General features: G+C 42.7%; 1 protein-coding gene across 1 annotated transcript in view; it reads left to right on the forward strand.

The window, feature by feature from the left end:
* The window catches only part of L (zinc finger protein Lobe), a 108,927-nt gene that overhangs the window by 6,948 nt on the left and 80,656 nt on the right, over positions 1-21,323 (forward strand). The window contains exons 2-3 of the mRNA XM_017903847.1: positions 7,275-7,355; positions 7,497-7,559. Coding sequence (XP_017759336.1) covers positions 7,275-7,355; positions 7,497-7,559 — 144 coding nt within the window. The remainder of the gene's footprint in view (positions 1-7,274; positions 7,356-7,496; positions 7,560-21,323) is intronic.

Below are 21,323 nucleotides of genomic sequence, written 5' to 3' on the forward strand. Positions count from 1 at the left end.
TGATACAGAATTCTAATATCGAAGATAATAGTGTCACTGTCGTTCGTGGTTAATCGAAAGGAATTCTTGTAAGAACAGGAATAGCAGAGAAATTTCCTGATATTAAAATAATTTCGGACTATGTCAGGTAAGTCAGACACCTTATCGGATCCGCTACAATCCATAATCGATCGATCATACAAAATATCCTCAACTCCAGCCGTCATGGTAGCCCAGAGGCAGAAGAGGAAGAAGAGCAAGGAGAAGAGGAATAAGAAAAAGGAGAAGAGGAAGGAGAAAAAGTATTTTGCCACCTCGAACAGCAGAAAACCGTAGCACCAAAGTTATCCCGCAATATCCCGGGTGCTCCAGGTAGCGTGTCGGAGCCAGAGGGTGTTCGTTGGCGGATGCGCTACCCCCATGGGAGTCTGAGCCCGCGTCAGAGCTGGCCGGGGTTAGGTTCTCTCGGGAATCAGCTCGACTTCCCTTGTACCAGCCACCCAGCCAGCCAGCCAGCAGAGCAGAGCACAGCCCTTCCCAATGGCTGCTCTCTCGGCTGTCTGACTGGCTGTCACGAGTCCAAGACGTACGGCGGCTGCAACCGGGGAGCAGAGATAGCAGTCGCTCCGGATAACCCGCAGGACGGTCTCTCCTTTATTCACGGCATATCGATTAATGACTGGAAACCCTGCTGGCTTCGTAACCGTCCCTGCTGCAGCCTCCGGGATCGACGTCTCGACGCGACCCCACGATCCCCCCGAGATATCGTTAGGTAGATTATCGTAACCGGCAGAGGGTAATCGGGGCCTTCGACTTTTATTGCTTTCCTTCGAGTAGCGTTACTATGCAACTTGCGTGCTGGAGCAGGGTGGTGGATCGGGCGTGTTATACCATGGAGTGTCCTTTTCAGCCCTTTTTGTCTCTTTTTGTCGATAGGGAGAGAAAGAGGAAGAGAATGTGGGAGAAAAGACGCAAAAGTTTCTTGAGAATGAGCATGGGATAAGGGATTTTAGTTGGGGGAGCAGAGAGTCTTGAACGGGGAAGTAAAAGGTTTTGGTTTTGGTTTTGGTCTTGGTGGAAAACAAGTAGAACGAATTTTGTGTTTTGTATTTGTGATTTTTTATTTTGACATATTTATTTCGAAGTCATATTTGGGAAAGAGAGGTGAAATTAAAATATCTTCGCGAAAGGATGGGTGGCACCGAGTTTTCACAGATGGACTGAAGTTCTTACCGAGGTGTCTAAGGCTGGTACATTTTGCTAACTACCCCTTGGTCGGATATCTGCAGTGAATAGGGTCTACCCTATAGTCAGCCAATGGTCAGTGTAGTGGTCACTACTGGTCACTGTCTATTCCTGGCGAATACTTGACCTCTTCTGGAGGGTTATTTCATGGACAATGTCCATCCCTAAATCAGTGGTGAGCAGTAGTCATTTCCCTCAAGATCATTTCTGAGGGAGTACTTGATCATCGTGAAAGTTCATTTGGTGCCCTTTCGGCTCCAGTTACCATGTGGTCCATCAACCAGAGACCCTGGTGATCAACCCATCTCACGAATTCCAGCGACAAAGTAGTGGATAAAGAAGAAGTACCAAAATACCAGTTACCGCGAAGGGACTACGAGGACCCAAAAAGATGGAACGTAAGAGACACTGCGAAACAAGGAATTCCAAGAACGAAATTTCATAGAAAGACACCAGGAGACAAGCAATAGGAGCAAGGCTAGGAATTGAACCACAGCAAAGGTGTACTTCACGTGGCCCTGACTGAAATTTCAGATTCTATCTTCTCGGGTTTCCGTCAATTCACTCGTCCAGACGCACCGAACATGTAAACTTTGGCGCTCGACCGGTTTTATGACCTCTCTCCGCTATATCGCGGAGACTACTATACAGAAAGGGTGAAACGAAAGGGGTGTGAGACTATAGAGGGTTACAGTTCGAGTGTATCGGTGGAACGAGTGGTTTTGGGTGGTTTAAATTGCCCTGGACGTTGATGGATTCGTCTGTAGCTAGATGATATTTAATTGCTCGGACGTAAAACGGATATAACGAAGTGATCCTAGACAATGCAAAGAGAGAACGAGAGAATTTAATATTACGTCGCAGCGTTACACGTTTGAACGTTACAAGAACATAATAGAGTTCGATGACGGAAAAGGAAAGAAAGGACCAAACCTCGCGAATGATCGCGTGTCACGAGATCTACGTTGGGAGCTCAGGAAGGAACCATTTTACATATTACATGTACATCGCGCCCTAAAACATTTTTACGGAAGATTCTCCATGCAGGAGGGTTTAGTCCCAATATGCAGTTATCATCCCCGTGCATATAGATTGGCTTATAATAATATGTTTCTTTAATATTAACTCGAACACAGTTTCTCATACTCTTCGGCCAAAGAATCAATGCAAAATCTGCTTCGATTTTAGACGTTTTCCCTGGCAATTACTTCGAGACGAGTTTCACTTCATCCAAGATTTTCCTCCACCATTTTTACTTAATTTTCTTCTTCTGGGAAATTGAACGATCTTCTCGTTTCGGAACTGAATTCTCACTTTCCAATTTCAGAGAATTCACAGAACAATTGGCACGTACAGCTTCACCATTTGGATGATTTGAGATAATATATATAGCCAGAGATCAAATTATTTGCCACTGAATCTACCGAATCAGTAAAAATATGTAAGCAATTTCAGATTCTTTTTTTATTTTTACAAATATCGAAAGTACGCGAAATTTTTAGGTACACATTTTATAAACATCACCATTTATTTGCATTAAATGTTTTTAGCATCACCAGTCATCGAGTGGTTAATTATATTACTCGGTACGTAAGGAATTATTTTATTTAATCATACGTATTTTATAACACGCAGAATTAATATAAATTTAATTTAATTTAATTTAAACTATAGGTATTAGAAGTATCAGGATATAAATTACAAGGAAATTTTATTTATGGAAAGGAAGGTTGACTCTACACTTACGTCTATGCTATATCGCAACAAAACGGTCAAACAATTGCAAACTCGCAAGCTGAAAAATACCCAAAAGCAACAAGCGTGTCGTCAAAATCTCAATTACCAAAACCCGAACACGCGGACCGATATCTGTCCTCGGAACAGCCGAACGAATTAAGTCCGCCTAACCCACGGCTTAACCGGAAGCTGCAATTTCCCGGCCCATAGGACCACCATCTTCCTTCAGTGGCGACGCACGGAATACCAAAACGCTGCTCTCCTCTTCGTATGCATCTCTCCTACGAATTCGATCCGTCGTAAATACCGTAAACAATTCGGCCGCGAGGTAAAGTAGTCCGGTCTTGGACAATAATCGTAAAGGTAAGGGGATTGGCTATCATCCACGTGTGCATCGGGCGCGTGTTCACGTTGGATATAAGCACGTAAGAGGGCACGTAGCACCGGTATCCGGCCTATACCAACGCTGTTTCCGGCAGACAAAGACGCCAATGTAAGCTCACGAAAATACAGCTCGCAATCTCGACCCCCCTGCCACCTTAAGGTTTCTTGGCCCTGGCTAACGTTAAACGGATGTATTATTATGACCCACGTAGCTACCTCGTACGGGGATAACTGCATATTGCGGCTTAACCCCGTACGCTATGCTTTCGATAACGCGGCTGGATACATTCGTAACGGAGACGAGCGTAAAACTCAGCTTTAACGCGTTCATCGTCGCTCGTATTTCTCTTGAATTCTGGCTCGCGCCAATTCGATTCTATCAGGTTGTTGCATATGAAATGCTCGATTTCGCGAATATGTAGAATTCTTCGGAATTGAGTACGTTGCCGACGAGTGGTGTCCATTTTGTGGACCTTGATTGTTTATAAGGACGGATATCGGATTCCGCGGGAATTCTTGTTCTTGTGGGAATTTTAATTTGGGCGCGAGTGGTTGACTCGTGTAGTTTTAATGGTGATCATAGGTTGGGGATTTGGTCGGTAATTTGCGAGGAGATGTCACTTAGAACAGTTCACGATGTAATTTAGGTTAGATTGGACAGTTGCGGCAGGCGGATTTCGAGGTTAGGTTCGAAACGATAGAGAGGTATAAGGATGGCGAGGCGTTCTTCGGAAACGAATACAGTGAGTGGGAAAAGAGTTAAAGGAGGTTGATAGGTTTGAAATGTAAAGGATAGTGAACATAGGTTGGGGACTTGGCTGGTAGGTTGCGAAAAATTGTGTCGTTTAGGATGGATGATAATGTAATTTAGGTTAGATTGAACAGGGTGAGGGAGATAAAGGAAGAAAATGGAAGTAGGGCCCGTGATAGTCGAATAGAGGAAAGAGAAAGGAAAAATTGTAGTAAATGGCCTTACTTGGAGGTTAGGTTAAACGCGTGATGGATATAAGAGAGGTTAGGCGTCTTTAAGGGATGAGAGGATTAAATAGGTTTGAAATATTAAGAATAGTAATCGTAGGTTAGTATTGTACAGTGGAGTTACATCAACTTCGAATTAACTTACTTAATAATACTTAATAATCACCTAGACATGATATACGTTAAACGTTTAGCTTATATAATTGACATAAATTTGCTTCATTTTTAACAGAGACTAATGCTAATGAAAGACAAAATTCCTTCAGATTCTTGGCACATTTAAGGCGTTAAAATCTCGTAATAAAGGTATACGAAGGAATCAAAAAGCTAAACATTTCGAACCTATGTGTCGCATGGGGGTGGTTGTCGAGGGGTTGAACGATTCCAGGAAGAAGCAACAGCCTGACCCACGATAACCGGTTAAACGAGGCAGAGGGACAGAGGCGGAGTAAAAGTTGAGCAGCAATTAGGGAGACAAGGTAGAACCGACGGAAAAGTCCTCGCCAGGAGGAGTCCTCGATGATGGATGAAGCATTAACTCGTGGTATCCTAGGTGGCATGAAACGCGAGAGCTGCTCGACAGAAGCCTTGACAGCTGACAGGGTGGAGGGTGCAAAGGTTCAATCCAAGGGTGCTTGGCATGGTGCTGCCTTGGCTGATGTCTTGTAGAATATTTAAGACCGTATCTTCCATCCCTTGCTCCGATGCGCTCGTTGTTCCACGTCTTCAGGCTAATGCTCCATCCATAGAGGAAGATGTTCCTTCTCCCGGAGCTCTTTCCAATAAAGTCGATGGACGTAGGAGCCTTCTTTGTCGGTGCAAACTTCATCAAAGTTTCGCGATTATCGTGTTAAAAGAAGGGACCTCTTCCTCGTCTTCCCGTGAGCTTGGTCTCCCTTCCGTGTCGCGACGATGGCGTTTGGGAAGCTGAATTCTTACAGACTGTTTTTAAAAAAGAATTCCAAAAAGAAAGTCAGTGTCTTCATAAAAATGCTGCAAAAGTAGAACCATCGAATCATCCCTGGAATTGATACACGAACTCGGTCGCAGATGCGTAGCTTGCTGTAACAAATTCTCTCGTTTAGACAAACAGCGGAATTCTATCGAGGTTTTCTTCGAAAAACGAAAAAGCAGTGAGTGCGAAAAAGGCGAAAGAAAGAGCAAAAAAAAGAAACAGAAAAAAAGAAGCAGGAGATAAAAAGGAGGAAACAAATCCGCATTCGACACCTTCGAAAACAGTGGCAATCGGTCGGAGTGGCAAGTTTATCCCGTGAAAAGCCGTCGGATGCGGCGAATAGAGAGGGTGAATGGACCGTGGTGAGAGAGGAAGAGGGCGGATGCAAAATAACAAACGACCTGTTGGCCACGTGGACAGGGGTGTAATTTTTTAAGTTTAATTTTGTGGTCCCACGTGACAAACGGATGGCTCTACTATACGGCAGCCACGTCAGTACGGTCCGTGGGTATATTTCATGTTGAAAACACGGCTCGTCGTTTCGTGTTTGATGATATACAGGCAACGAACCGTTCCTCCGCGAGGCAACTTGCTGATCTGTTCTGTTATACTACGATGGAATTTGCGATCGATCCTATTGCGGTCGTTTGGCCGACGTTTGTGAATGAACGACACCGTTTGTCGCACGTTTTTCGTTCTTTATGCGTTACTGTGTTCGTAACGCTTGTTCTTTTATTTTCGTCAGGAATTTTTCGGGGATTACGAATATCCTCGGGGACCTTCTGCTAGCTTGGACGAGAGGGATGATGATGCGGAACGTTCGTTTAAATTCTTCTGCTCCGATGTCAGCTTGACGATGCAGGTTCCATTGTGCGGAGACGAGGAGAATATTTTTTATGCTATCACTGGTGGGAACGTTTGATTTACTCTGTAAAATTAATTAAAGCGTAATGGTGGTTCCTTCCATGGCGAAAGGGTTAATATTTGTTTAGTTGCTCCTCGGTTATTTCAGTTTGGTAAACTACTTCGGGTATACGTTGCCCAGAGACGAATTTACTGCGCGTTTTCGCGAATACTTTTCACATTTTTATATTAATTTCATGTCAGTATAAATAATCTCGTTCGAAGAGATCATCCTTTTTAATCACTTTTATGTCACGAATTTATTTTTCAATCACACGTTTATATCTGGAGATAGAAAGAACGGTTCACTCAGATTTTGTCATGTTTCCCGATCACTTTTATGCACAGTCTCACGTTTGCGTCTGGGGAAAGAAATTTTGGATTAATTAAAAATTTCGAATTTTTATGAGGCAAGGGAAACGAGCAGTCAGCTCGATATCGAGGGCATGCAAATCCGAAAAATCCGGGCTAAATAGATTAGATCTCCCAATTACTTTTACGTGACAAATTTACCTTTCAATCTCGCACTCGTGTCTCGACAAAGGAACTTTTTGTTTATTAAAAATCCGGAATTTCTATGGGCAACGAGAAGCGTGCAGCTAGCTTAACATCGAAGGCAGGTGAAACCAAAGGATCTCGGCTAAATGGGTCATGTTTTTCAATCACTTTTGTGTGACGAATTCGTTTGTGAAGCCTTTACTCGCACTTTACAATTCACCCTGTATTGCACGGTGAAACGCAGTTCGTTAAAGCTAAACTTATTCGCGTCGTTACATTCGGCGCACAAATCTTGTTCATCCGCCGTTGGACAGTCTGCAAAAAGCGTATTATTAATCGTTTCTCGCCGCGTTACTTGGAATTCGTATTCATATACACACACACGCAGGCACGTACGCACACGTACCTTATGGAACGGAATGTTCACGTGCTCGAAAGGGAGAAGAATTACAATTTCGTTGCTCGTTGCTGCTCTTTTCTCCCCTTTCTCTTCTCTTTCTTTTCCCCTTTCTTTTTTTCTTCGCAAATACAGATTTTATTCTTCGAGGCTGATATGCAAATGAAACGGAATTAATGGTTGCTTGTCTCTCCGCAGGAGACGAAGAGTGGGACGACGGGAACGAGCAGAATGTCCTGGAGGTAACCGAGCAGGATAATGAGACAACGGGAATTAAACGTGAGTGTTACTAAATACTTTCTCGTCGTTAGCGAACGTTTACGTAAATCTAGACGGTCAGCCGGGGCTTTCCGGTTTTTCCTTTTAAGAATTTTCATACGTATGTCAATCTTTGATTTATCATTCGCGAATTTTTCACAGAGGATGAAGAGGAGGAGGAGGAAGAGGAGGAGCTGCAGAGAGCGTTCAGTCGTCATTCAGAGGGTGAGTGGAGAAATTAAAGTAACGACTCGTAGATTTCGGTAATTTACTTTGTCGGATCAAAGGGCGAAGCTTGGAGAGAAGGTACTTGTTCCTAAGTACGTATATCGAGAAGAATAATTGCCAGTTTCGACGAGTAGTACTATTCAAGTATAACAAGTGTCCTGTTATACGAGTAATATCATCGATCGATACAGAATGGAAATGGAGATGTTATCTCAAAAGATATTTGGAGTGTAACAAAAATCGTTCAGGAATCTCCTCTAATAGCCAATAACTTTTAAATCCAACAATTCCTTGTTTAACATAAAATGGTAATCAATATACCTCCAAAGTGTGTTGATTTTGTTCCTTTTCTCAAAACAAAGTACTTTCTCTCTTGCTTCTGTCACGATATTAATTCATTATTCAACCTACGACCACTAAATAGAATATTTTTATCATTCCCAAAAATTATTACAGGATAAATTATTTTACATGTATCCACAATTCACATCTATAGATCTTACTGATATCTCGATTATCTTCAATGATCATTTAGCTAATAAAGAACACTTGATTTTTGTTAAGTTAATTATATCATTAAGAAAAAAGAAAAGCATTATTAAAAGCGATCAATGTGGTCCACCCTAGAGCTATGACCAGATAAGATTAAGACGCCCTTCAAGCGAATAAAAGTGATCCAAGGAACCGCAAGATTTATGTCATAGCTTATGGCACACAACGTGTCTGCAAATTTGCAGAACAATAAGTATCTCAATAACCAGCTGCAGCAAACTCGGATAAAAGTGAATATATTTCAAAGGATTTAGTGACGACGAATTCGCTGCAACCTCGATTCCTCGATAGCTTCATCGATAGTCGCACCTGTAGTCCAGCCTGCACATGCACCCCGCGATCACAGGGTTGAACACAGGGTGTTAAATGCCGTATCGCATCTCACCCTTGCCGATCTCGTCTGCGAGGGGTTGGAAGCTCGGAAAGGAAGGGAAAAAGGCGGAGGAAGTCTTAATTTTCGTTCGATAGAGTACGCGTTAACCCAGTGAGAGGGAAGAATCCGTTTTCGCGAACAGCTTCCTCCTGCAGCGTCGAATGTACTCGGTACAATGAAGCACTGCCGGCAGACGACTATCGTTATGCAGATGTAACAATGGGCCAGGAATTGAGGGAGGCGCGGTCGGTGCATTCTGCCGCATTCTGGTGCATTACTTTTATCAGTCCTCGCGGGACATTGCCTCGCGACGCAACAATGCGTTCAGACACGTCGTCATTGTTCGTAGCCGTTCAAGAAACGTACCACCCACCTTAGACCCTATGAATATGGGATTCCTTTGTCCCGGAGGATCCTTCGGAGTCGCGTGCATCGTGGACGCGCGTCGTTGCTTGCGGCGCGTTCCTCGTTTTCATCGCGATCGCTCGAAATTCCGATTCGATACTCGCGAGAGGGTGCGGGGACCGCGCAGAAATTTAACCCTTTCGTGCGTAGTCTTCCAAGGGTACGCAGTCGAATGCTACGGGTACCTAATCACGTTGATAGGCAAGGAAGCTTCGTGACGAGAAGAGAGCACAAGGAACTAGCTAAATACAGGCGGATATAGGGAACACGAGTGGTATTAATTGAAATGGCGCAATGGAAATAAATATTCTGCATCTTGCGGCATGTGATCGCTTTGATAGTACTTTTGTCTGTTTAGAAGTGGACGTTTCGTGATATATGGGGTATTTAGAGGGTAGTAGAGTTGTATCATTAACGCTCTGCTGGCGACAGGGTTTAACTTAGAGGGGTAGATTACCTTGACCGCCTTTGAAAGTAGGTGAAGTTTGGGAATTTTCTTCGTGGATTATTACTGAGGGAAAAATTCCGCCATTTTTTCTTTACATTAACGCATCCCTCAGGTTCGTTATCGAATTTTTTCAGTAGAAAATGTTGTAAAGTCTCTGAAATATTCGTTGTTTCTGGTACCCTTGTTTTCCAACTGGCCACCATTGTCGGTAGGAACTGAAGCAAGATCTGAAGTGAAAAAGTTTTGTTTAATCTTAGACTAAAAGGCATCGTGTAAAAGGTAGCATTGAATTTTCGAAGAATCTGGTTATTTGTAGAAAGAGCAGGAATTTTTCTATAAAAATATTATTTTTTAAACGTAGAAGAATTCGGAATTCACCTTCTCTTGGCGAATCTTTGTATTTATTTCGAGATCAGAGTAGACTACAGGGTTAGATAAAGTGGTTGTAATTATCGACGACGAGCTTGAAAATAACACGAATTGACCATGCTGTCGTGTATGTAGTGGCATCGGGTATGTTGCAAGGGCTGTTTCTAGTTCCACCACGCACGTGGTGCATAGCATATGGGGTGGAGAAGAAGTGCTAGTCGGGGCAATTCCTTTCAGAATGGTAATAGGGGCTCAGGTGGCAAAGGTGATCCGACCGTGCTTATTATGTCGATATATCCTGTTCATGGTATAGCTAGGGAACAATAGTATCTTAACGATGTAGAGCCGGATTGTTTTCCCGATACATCATTGCGTGGTCTTCGTTTTATTACATAATTTGTTGTAATGTCCGTGCGGCTACTGTAAAAATACCTACGAAAGCCATTATACCTGACAATGAATGGGATATTAGCCGAAAAATTGTCCATTTGTAACGCCGGTACGTCGAAGCTACCCGATAAATTTCGATTACGCGAATTATATCGTGCTGTTGCAGCTAAATGAACACGTGCATTTTCTGCGGCAATTTTCCCTATTCCGAAGCGTAACACTTTTTAAAACCACGCCATCTTCGAAAAGTTGAACTTTTACCTCGTTTCAACCCAAATATTCCATTTGCTTGCTACGACGATACCTTTAAAAAATTATGAAAATTTTACTTCGCGAAATAACGAATATGAGACTTACGCAAATACTGTGCCATAGATCACAAGATCTAGTGGTCACAGCTATCCAAAAATTCCAAAAATTCTGGAATCACTGTTGTCCGGAGGCTTCGAAAAATTCCCAAATCCATCAGTAACCATATCCAAAGATCCAAAGATCGAATATTCGAAATAATGATCCCGTCTAATCGACCTAGACCCCGTGAGCGAAGAATTCCAAAATCTCGGGATCGATACTCCCTAAACCCAAACAGCTGGGTTTCATCGTCATTCTCGGTCATCCAATCCTCCGTTACTCTTCTCTATCACGGTGCAACGAGCAGTTCATAAACGCAGCTAGAAAACTCGTACCGCTAACATTGCGTCATTTTATTCCTGCGTAATGAGCAGCAATGGCGTAGAGAGGCCGTGTATTAAAGAAACGCGGAGGAGCCTCGATGTTTTCACTCGAGTAGCAACGGCAGCCACCACTGTGCGAAAGAAAGAGCGAAAGAGAGGGATAGAGTGGGAGGAGAGCCATCGAGGCATCTCCCTTGGGAGTCGGTGGCCTCCTCGGGGATACAACCTCGTTCCGAGCTCCTCCAAGCCGGTTTTACCTTGGAGTATAAAGCGGACGCAAGTACACTTGGCGAAAGGTAAGCTGAAATAATAATCGGCTGGTACAGGGAGGAACGGATAAAAGTCGGATCTCGCTGCTCCTCGGGGAGGAAGAGCAGATCTCGCTGCGCGGAAAAGGAACGAATCTTTCGTGCTGGCTGCTGTTGCTGCTGTGGCTTAGGTTACGTAAGAACGGCCAACGAAATTTTATGGGGCCGAAGATTGCCGGTGGAATCGTTAGACGAGATTATACGAGGCTTCCTGATCCTCCTATGCCAGACGTTGCAGACGATGGGGTTGTTAACGGGCTGCATAGGTGGCTGCTAAATGAAATTTGTTTCGAGTGATGGCGCGAAGGAGTTGGGGTGGTTGAGTTAGTGGCCAGCTTTGGTTTATTCAAATTCGTGACATTTCATTGCTTCCGTTGAACTCTACTGGTACCACTATAGCGATTTTCTTCATCCTCGTTAATCGGTTACTTGGCTCTATTTTCGTTAGTGAAGACGGGTTTTTCTAATTCTTTCATTTTATACAAAATTTTTAATTTTATAGCTTCTCGCAAGCTTTCGTTGCACGAGTCTGTTGGATTAAATTAAAAGATCCTCGAAATGTAAAGGAGCAAGAATAGAAGGTTGTGAGAAAGTTAGGAATTTGAGGATTGTTGAGAAAATGATTCGTTTGCGAATAAGAGAACGAAGTGGATTGTTTCTGGAAAGCGGAAATAATGATCGGAATGATGAATCTTTCCATAGGATACGCGCCTATACACCTAGATGCACATCATCTGTATATTACGATTATCCTGGGAATATTGGCTCGGTTTTATCCTGGAGATCGTCGGCCGATGGGATGGGGCAGGTTAACGCCTTGCACCAACAACCAGCAAAAGAATTCCGAGGGTGGTTGCTTTTTTTTCCATGGAAAGGGTTTCTGTTGCGAGTGAAACCCGCTGGGTCTCGATTATTCGAACAACACGTTCACGTCTGTCTTCCTTTATCGATCCTCCTTTTCTTTCCAGCCTCTTTCTGCCAGACCAAATGCAGCCAATTAGGGATTAACCGCGAACATACGTTGTTGGTTAACAATGGGACACTTTAGAATAGGTGTCGGATTTTCCTCAGGATTTTAGTTATGGGGGCGAAGGGGGAACCGTTGGATGAACACGATCAGGAAACTGGGAAAGGGGTGTTTGCCGATCGTCGTGTTAACTCGTTCGAATAAAGGACGATGCCTTCGTGGTTCCAATCACTTGGGTTAATTATTGTTATTTATTATTTATCCTTAATCCGTGTCTTTCAATTTCAGCTGATTTCCGGTTCATATTTCTGGCGAGAAAAATTTAATTTGCCTAATAGTGATCTAGGCGGAAGTCTACTTCCTGTGTACTAATTCCTATCTTCCAATCATTTTAATGACGTTGGATATAAATATACTGAGCCGAAGACCGACACGAACAACCATAATTCGATGAACTCACCAACTCTCCATGTTCAATCTCGTACTCTATTAATTTTTTAGTCCAACGTGTATTATAATTTAGCATGATCAGTCTGCCTTGGTCTGTCTCCTCTTCATCCTCTGATTTACTCGCTTCTTCTACCAGATTCTTCCAAAATCACTAGCTTTAATCAGTGTCATTAAATTTTAATCCACACGGGCAAGAATTATCGAACGATTGTACCTCAGGTAAAATCTTTAGGAGGAATTTATTCTAATTGATAAAATTACACGGGACGCTAAAGGAGCGGTGCTTTATGTTGGATGAAATTTTTCTTTAATCAACGCAACGTAATCCTGGTTTCCATTTGTCTGAATATTCCTGAAGAAACTGGGACTTCATCCGCGAACGAATGTATCCGTATTTATCAGTATTATTTAACAGACAGGAAAGACACGGCTTCCCGAACAGCTTTCGCATAATCTTCCTACCGCCCTCTCATTTTTCGTCGCCCACCATCAGGTCGGAGGACCTTGCAGCCTTCCCCACAGGGAGAACCGAGATCCCCCATTTTCTTAATGTCAGAGATTTCAATTCGTCACGAACACCGACTCGACGACGTTTCTATTCGACGATTTTTAAGGGAACATCTTCGGCCGACTATCAACCCTCTGTTACATTATGCGATTTTGAGATGACATGCTTCGAGTCAGAAACCTGAAAGAAATGGCTTCATTACTCATTTCTCGCCCTGTTCACTCGCATTGCGATAAACGAAGCAATTTTTGACAAAATAGCGAAAAATTTAGCGTATTTAATTTTTTAAACGTTGCAACTTTTAATATTTCGGAAGGAAGCCCATATCGATATATCTATCACGAAATTCACCTAAAGATTAACGTATCGGAAATACAGGTAGCACTGGAGGAACAAATTGTTGATAAGTATTAACAAAAGCAAATTAACCTGAGATATCTTGGAAAGTGCAAATAAATTCACAAATTTAGAAGCCCTCCCTCGTGATACTCACCTAACCCCATAGTTCCATCTCGCTCTTTAACCTCACTTTTCACCTGATCGATAAATAAATTTATCATCACCTTGAACTTAAGGAGACAAATCAAAAAGTGAATTAAAAGAGAGAAAAACGAGGAGGCGGGATACATAGGAAAAAGGGCAAGACAAGGTTACTAAAAAAGGAAAGAAGGTTACTAAAACGAGACGGTAAACGGGTTGGTGGAAGATAGAAGTTGTAAAGAGCGAGGGAGAGAAGAGAGAGTTCTCCATTTTCCCGTGGGAAGTTGGAAAGTCCTGTACCCGGTACAGCCACACGACGTGAGATCCAAGAGGTGCAGGAGGAACAGGACACGGAGGTAAAGAGGGCGCTCAGGGAGGAGGCAGAGAGTGGGCGAGGGGTCGGCGGAGGATGCAGGGGAACACGCGAGGGGAGTTGGGCGAGGGTATATTATGGGGAATGCCAGGGGAATCCCGAGAGACCGGCAGAGCAGCCCAGTGCGCATGCGTCGAGCTGATTAGTTCTCCCTCTTCCCCTTCCACCCGCCTCCCACTCGCCCCTTCCACTCCGCCACCCCTTCGCCACCCCTTTTCCACCCCTTCGCCACCCGTTCGCCTCTCTTTCGCGTTCCCGGAGTGCTGGCAGCGCCAGAGGAGAGCATGGAGTCCCGTGGGATCTGGCCCCGCTGCCTCTTCGCACTTTCCACCCTCCTCCGCCCCGGCCACCCCCTTTCGGCCATCCCTTCGCTGCTCGTCCTTCTCTTTTCTTCCATCCTACGCGTACTTCAACGTTCTTCCTCGTTCCTCTTCATCTCGTTACGTTTTTTCCCTTCCGTTATCCTGCTGTTTTATTATTTGAATTTTTTACACAAGTTTGGGTTAGGTCTGGGTGGTAGACAGGGTTGATACTCGATTCGTACATGAAACACGTCGTTTGGCAACGTTTCTCGAGTGGTCGCGGAGAATTTTTCGGAGCTTCGCAGATGTTTGATGTTTCATCCTGGTCGATTGATCTTCCTGGGGAACCCTTTGGTATCTGACAGTGGCTCTGGTCCGGAGTTGCTAATGTCAACTTTGGTCGAGGATCTGTCTGAGGACGGAGTAGGAGTTTGGATAGCAGCATTGGTTAGGGTGGTTCAAATTAGGAAATATTTTTTGCCCACCTGCAGAGTCATATCCTGCCATCCGAGGGATCACCTGCTTTCATACTTATCTTTTTCCCAATTTCTTTCTTGTAATTCCATTTCAATATTCTCCAACTTACACTGATATTTCTAACTTAGATACAGTGAAAGGAACAGAAAAGTCGATACTAGCCTCATAATTAAACCATAAGTACCGTTCTATTAATTCCTCTGGTAGTAGACTCTGCTTATATCCTAGATCAATTTTCAGTTTTAAAGTAAAGCTTATACATCGCTGGTCTGTGGTTCTAACTTCTTCTTTGCCCTTATTACTCTGCATGAAACTTTTATTTCTTTTGCGTCTCATTCCTCTTCTTCCGCATCATCCTGTGACATCTTCTTCATAATTGCTGCCATATGTATCCTCATTTATTCATCATTGATATCCTGCTCCAGGAATCGTCACTAAGGACTCACAATGAGCTACACAAACCCGACAAATGAAATACGAACGATAATCCCAACTATTACAAGAGTTCGCCATCAGCCACGCGCATAAGAAACAAAAGTAGTCACTCGAGGAAGCATAACTCATGCCGAAAAGTACATATCGTGCACGTAATGCGTGCAAAGAGCAGCAAGAGACATCTATCTCGCGGAATTAGCTAAAAAGTGTCTTCTCCTAAGAAGCCTGCATGAAACAACACTTACCCCAGATCTGCGAAATTCGGCCATCCTCGCCACGAGAGACTTCTTTCCATAATTTCCAACTCACATACACACGTTACCTACTCCGGCAAGCAAATGAACAGACGAAACGCGCCGTTTGATTCCTCGAGGACATTATCTATCAGCTCGCGGATCCCCGATGAGAAAGAGCGTTTCGAGTCACGAACCGCGGTTGTTCTCGAATGGCTCTTGATCAAGAGCAAGGAAAACGGCTTTAGGTACAATGGCACTTTCTCGGTGCGACTGTACTCGCCGATATAAGGTTGTCCCAGGTGACGAGCTGCCTCGGGCCATGGCACAGCTCTACGTATCCCTTGGGACCGACTCTAGGTTTCTCCTTTTCTCTCCCTTCCTGCCGTTTCTCTCCCGGTCCCTCTCTGGCTCTCCTTTCCTTGCATCGCGAGGCGAGGTACGGGCATCGGCGAACATGCAGGGATAAACCCACACGTGGACCAGCTCGAGATACATGCGCGTTCTACACGCGCCGATACGGATGCACCTGTGCCAGCCTGAAAACGCTTCGGATCGTTCGCGTATCGCGCGCTGAATTTTTTAAATTGCAACCAACATTCGACGAAATTAGGATTTTTTAAACGACGACGGAGATTGGATGAGGTACAAATTTTTTAAGGTGCGGCAAGGATAAGTTGGCATCAAAGGCTGTCGATAGGGGTAGTTGTGGTATGGGTTGAATGTGGATTGGAAAAGGAGTTGTTTCGATTATTGCGACGAGATTTTTGAGTTATTTTTTGAATTAATTGGCTTATGTCAATCACGAGGTTGGAGAAGCTTCGAATCGCTCACGTTTCGTGCGTTGAAATTTTCAAATTATCAACGAGGACTTGATGATATTAGGATTTTTTGAGCAACGACGACGAAGATTAGGGGAACAATTTTTCAGGATATGGTGAAGATCGGGTAGAACTGAAGGTTATCGATGGGGGTTGGAAAGGGAGAGGTATGGCGCGGAGTTGGATGTGGGTCGAATATCGATTCGGAGAGGAATAGTTTCGATTATTGCGACAAGATTCTTGAGTTACTTTGGTGCTTCTTGAGTCGGAATTAATTCGGGAGTATTGTAGAATGGTGGAAACTCGAGGTTGTGAGGAATTTGTCGGGTCGTGCTGAATATTGATTGTAATCGAGAGTCGATACTATCTAAGTGAGTTATTTTGAGTATTGCGATGAATATTGATACTTAAGTCAGTTTGGTTCGATCATGAAAATTGCAGGCTTTGGGAAATTTCTTTGATCTTCTGAAATTATTACGAAATTAACTTTTTAGGTATTCCATTAATTTTTTAAACTCTAGCAATTCGATTGTTTCACGAACAAAACAATATTTGGAATTAAAAATATATTTATACTATACGATCGAATATTAATATTCTAAAATCTGTTAAATCTACAAATATATTTTAATTTCATCTATGTTGTACAATACTTTAAATAGCAAAAGTAAATTATTTTGTTTCAATGACGAATCATATTTTATTAAAATAATGATCACTTTTTAATTCACAAATTTAACATATTTAAAGTACCAAATTACCCAAAAAATAATTATGTTTAGAATGATCGCGAATTATTATCATACCTGTATACTATATTTATATATACATATCACAGTATATACAGTGATCTTGAACGAGCTATTTACTACATTTTTCATTGATTATTCAAGCATTTAAAAAGTCTCGGTAGGAGAAGAGCAAGTTTCCATCGAGTCTGATTTGGATAGTCTCATTCCACTGTGCAGAGAGCACGCTATGCACTCGCATATATCAGCGTCATGATTCGCAGAGATTCGTCGACTTAGGCCATTATTTCAGCCAAAATTTCGAAAATTCGAGTCGCTGATTAAAATTACACCGACGATTTCGTGACGCCGGAGTGCTAATTCGGCACAAGTTGTTCCATCCCAACAGAGGATCGTAAGCACGTACCATCGTCCAAGTACCCGGGAAAACAGGCAGGTGTGAGCAATCTGCAGCTAAAACAATCCACAGAGGGTGCTTCTGTTTTTCACATGGAAGTTGCACAAAGGTCGCTCTCGAGATCCGCGAGACTGCGCAAACGTAGAACCATCACGAATGCATAATCCGCGCAAAAGCGTGGAAATACCTGGAATTAATCGCGTACGTTCGGAATCGTGCTTGTGACATTGTACGCAAACGTGATGCTGTATCCGCGATCTCGTATGCATTCCAGATTACACCATGGCACATTATACAAACCTAAATTCGTGCACGTGCACGATCATATCTGTCCAGGGCCGGGATGGTGATCATAAATTTTCACTCGCAGCAACATCTACCTGTTCAACAATGGTCTACGAGCATAGAAATGGGGCGTTGTTTCACGTGCGTGTAGAAGTACAACGAAGTACGAGAGATTCGAATTAAATTAGCATTATTGTTCAGAATTTAGGCTGATTTTAGAAACACTGTATTCGATAGCTGAGAGAACTTCGAGTTTCAAGAAAGGAAGAAGATACATGGTTAAAATGTATCTATAAATTTTCAAAATATTTCCAAATGTTTTAGAAGCGATTTTTAATTTCAATCGTAAGTTCATTATTTTATAATTCGTATTTATAGGTCTTCTAGATTTGTCCAAAATGTAGGGCAGTTTTATAAACCCCCATTAGCACTGTAGATTGCAGTCCCAGCAACGACAGTACAACCGAGAAGGATTGTACTAATGATGATATATATTTTGTTTTAATTGTTTTTATGAGTAAAAAGAATAAAGCAGCTTGTTCTTTTTAACTCACGTGTTCAGGAGATTTTCACAGTCTCGAATTAAATGAGACACCCTTTGCAACCCTCGCTTCTTCTAAGTTTTCTAGATTCATAAACCTCGAATAAAAATCTTCACACTACAAATCTACATATGCAACTCCTCTTAAACACCTGTAACAAAAGCTGTCTTCCCTGATAAATTAATTTTTCCCAATTCAATAGATTCCCTTAATCAAAAATTTCGTCTTCTAAGCAGAAGTTAGTTTCATCATTGACTTCAGACGCTCCTATCCGAAAGAAAAATTGTTCTTTGGTAACAATCAGGGTTTATCAAATGTCGGTACGCTGGAACAGCGCGAGAGACTTGGCAGATTCGTTGGCAACGAACGATCTTCCATAAATACACATGATCGCGCGTAAAACACGCCTGCGTTGGCCAGAAACATTCTGGCTCCTGTTGTAAATCAACTCTCGTGTTATTCGACCAGCTTTCCGCGCGCGAGCATGGAAAAATGCCTGGCGCAAAAATTGCATGGTTTTTTAATCTCCGCATCCCGGCGTAATTATTTTCTTCATCGTCAGACGCGTATTTCGCTTTCGTAATTACGCCCTTACCGGCGCGGCGAACGTTGATATTCCCTTTTTACGGGTTCCCCATCGCGCTTGGTTCCGCAACTCGCAACTCCTTTCTTTTCCCTTTTAAATCTCGGACCAATTTCTGTTTCACGCCTTTGCTGCTCCCACGGATTTCGTTACATTTATTACGACCTAATTCGTTACATTACCTCTGATTATACGTCGGCCGATAGCAGATTCTCTTTGCAAATGACCGGACCACCGGCCGCCATTTTGGACCCCAGAATTTCTTACTTAATTCTTTTATTACTAGTTATACGATTATGTGGCATACATTAACATTACATGGTCGTTTTGATGTGAAGGTATTCGCGAATAAATTTGTGATAAATTAAATTTTTTTCATTTATTCATCTTTAATGTAGCAGAAGATTAATGATAGTCTTAATTATGTTCTGTTAATTAATTGAACGAAGAACCAATTAATTGAACAACCATTGAAAAAATTCAGTCATCTTCTCTGTCAAACTGTCAACTTTGAATTAATAGTTCATAACGTGGAATGAAATTACCTCGCGCCATATCTGTGAATTATTCTCCAATTTATTGTACACTTTTAGAGAAACATAGAGGGAATACGGAAGAATACCTTTCTTCTGCCACCAAAAGTTCCACTGGCATCGATGATTTTGGACGAGCTATAGTATTATGTTAAACGAATACCTCAGGAGTCAAAGAACACGCGAACCGAACAGCGAGTAGAATATTTTCACTCCACCTGGCACGCGGATCAAAGTTAAATTGACTGTTTGATCTCTGATTTCTAATGCACTTTGTCTCTCCCACCCCCTGCAACCCCATACCCGTTCGCGTTTCGGTGCGTGTGCCACGGCACACCGTGTGTGAAACGGCTAGCCGGTATATACCGTGAAAGTATGATACGGTCTCGAGCGACCAGACCTTCCCGTTCTATCATTATAAACTCGCTCTCCCTGGCACCGGTGTTCCCCGTTCATATCTAATGCGATTGTACTCGCGATGGTGAACTCGCGCAGCTGCAATTGCAATTGCAACCCGATAGAACGGCCGCGGTTCTGAGGTATCAAGGATTCGCTTTTGGACGTGTTAAAGGGGGCTAAAACAGTTGCTTCTTCCACGGATTTCCTTTTTTCTTGGTTTTGCTAATTTTGTTTCGACTTGTAGGATTGATGGTAGTTGGATGCTTACACAGTTGTTTCGACCATTTCACGAGTAAGCGTTTTAGCGCAGCCTTAAGACCATTTTACGTCTAACTCACTAGCGCCACCACGGCTCGTATCTCCAATGAATGTAAATATCCGATTTTACTGATATAATCTTGGAATTTTCTTATTATTACCTGTGTCATATTGCTTGTACAACATTGTTAATGCGAATTTCTCGATCATACATGCACTGGGAGTACCTGAAGGTGCTAATAATGGCAAAAAATGGATTAGGTTAAAGCTGGGAGGCTATACAGCAGCCTGGAGAAATGTGATTAATTTATTTCAATTAAGCCACTTTAGGTTTTTTGAAGGTCAAAATCTTCACCGATAGGAACCAATGAGAATGTCTGATACTCACTGTTGACACCCCTAAGATTCCTTGTGTTATCTTCAATTATAACTGGTAGAATTTAAATTGCGAAAAGTAGTTTTAATAATATCAGAGAAAATAGTACAGTAATAAAACCGAAATTTTTCATTAATGTCCAATACCTCAGCGGATAATAGAAATGGATCTTCAGGATCGATCATCCAAGTGACTATCTATTCTATCCATCGAAATAGGATCGTAATCAGTGGCCACGCAGCTTCTCACGAATGAAACTAGTTGTGAGGGATAAACAGGTTAAGAATCCATAGAACTCAGTCGATTTCTTGAAAAATGGCGAGAGAAGGAGACGGAATACCACCTGTTATTCGTGGCGTAAACGAATGAGAAAGCCTCGAGGAAGTTTCCGAGGCTCGCTAATAACTCCAGGGTACCGGTGCTCGTTGTCGAGACGCTTTAGTTTCCGTGGTAAAACTTGGTAACTCGAGGAGATAAAGGTAGCACGAGTCAGTGTCCCGAGGCCATACTAACGATCCTCCTCCTAGATCGCGCTCGTATCTCATCGTTTCATCTTTTGCTTGGTGATCTCGTCTTCCCAGCTAGTCAGCGAGTTTTGTCAGCCATTGGTGGATGGAAATTGTCTTCTTGCCTTTATTCTCTGTTTTCTTTTTTCTCTCCAGATTGGCTCGTCACATTTTCGGCCAAGTGCTGGAAAGTTGCTTTCCATTGTTAGATTTTGGAATTCAAAGCTCGCGTGATTCTTTATACGATTTGGAAACCTTGATTTCACACGAAATGGCGGATTTTTTTACAGGATACAGGTATAAATCTTTCACTGATCTCAGATCGAAGACCTGTTGATCTATTGATCTTCGAGTTTAAGGCTACTTTGGTATACGGAGACCTTACTCAGCATTGAAAATTTCGAGGCGACGACGATAATACTTACGGTAAATTTGGTGTATCGATTAACACCTATGCTTGGCATTAAATTTCGCAAGTTGGGATGACACACGCCTAGTGTACATACATATATGGGATTTCAAAACACGGCGTCTGATCGACGAATTTTAAGCCATTCGCGTAGGTGTT

The sequence above is a fragment of the Eufriesea mexicana genome, unplaced genomic scaffold (genome assembly GCF_001483705.2).
Source record: "Eufriesea mexicana isolate 0111107269 unplaced genomic scaffold, ASM148370v2 scaffold2551, whole genome shotgun sequence".
Lineage (NCBI taxonomy): Eukaryota > Metazoa > Arthropoda > Insecta > Hymenoptera > Apidae > Eufriesea > Eufriesea mexicana.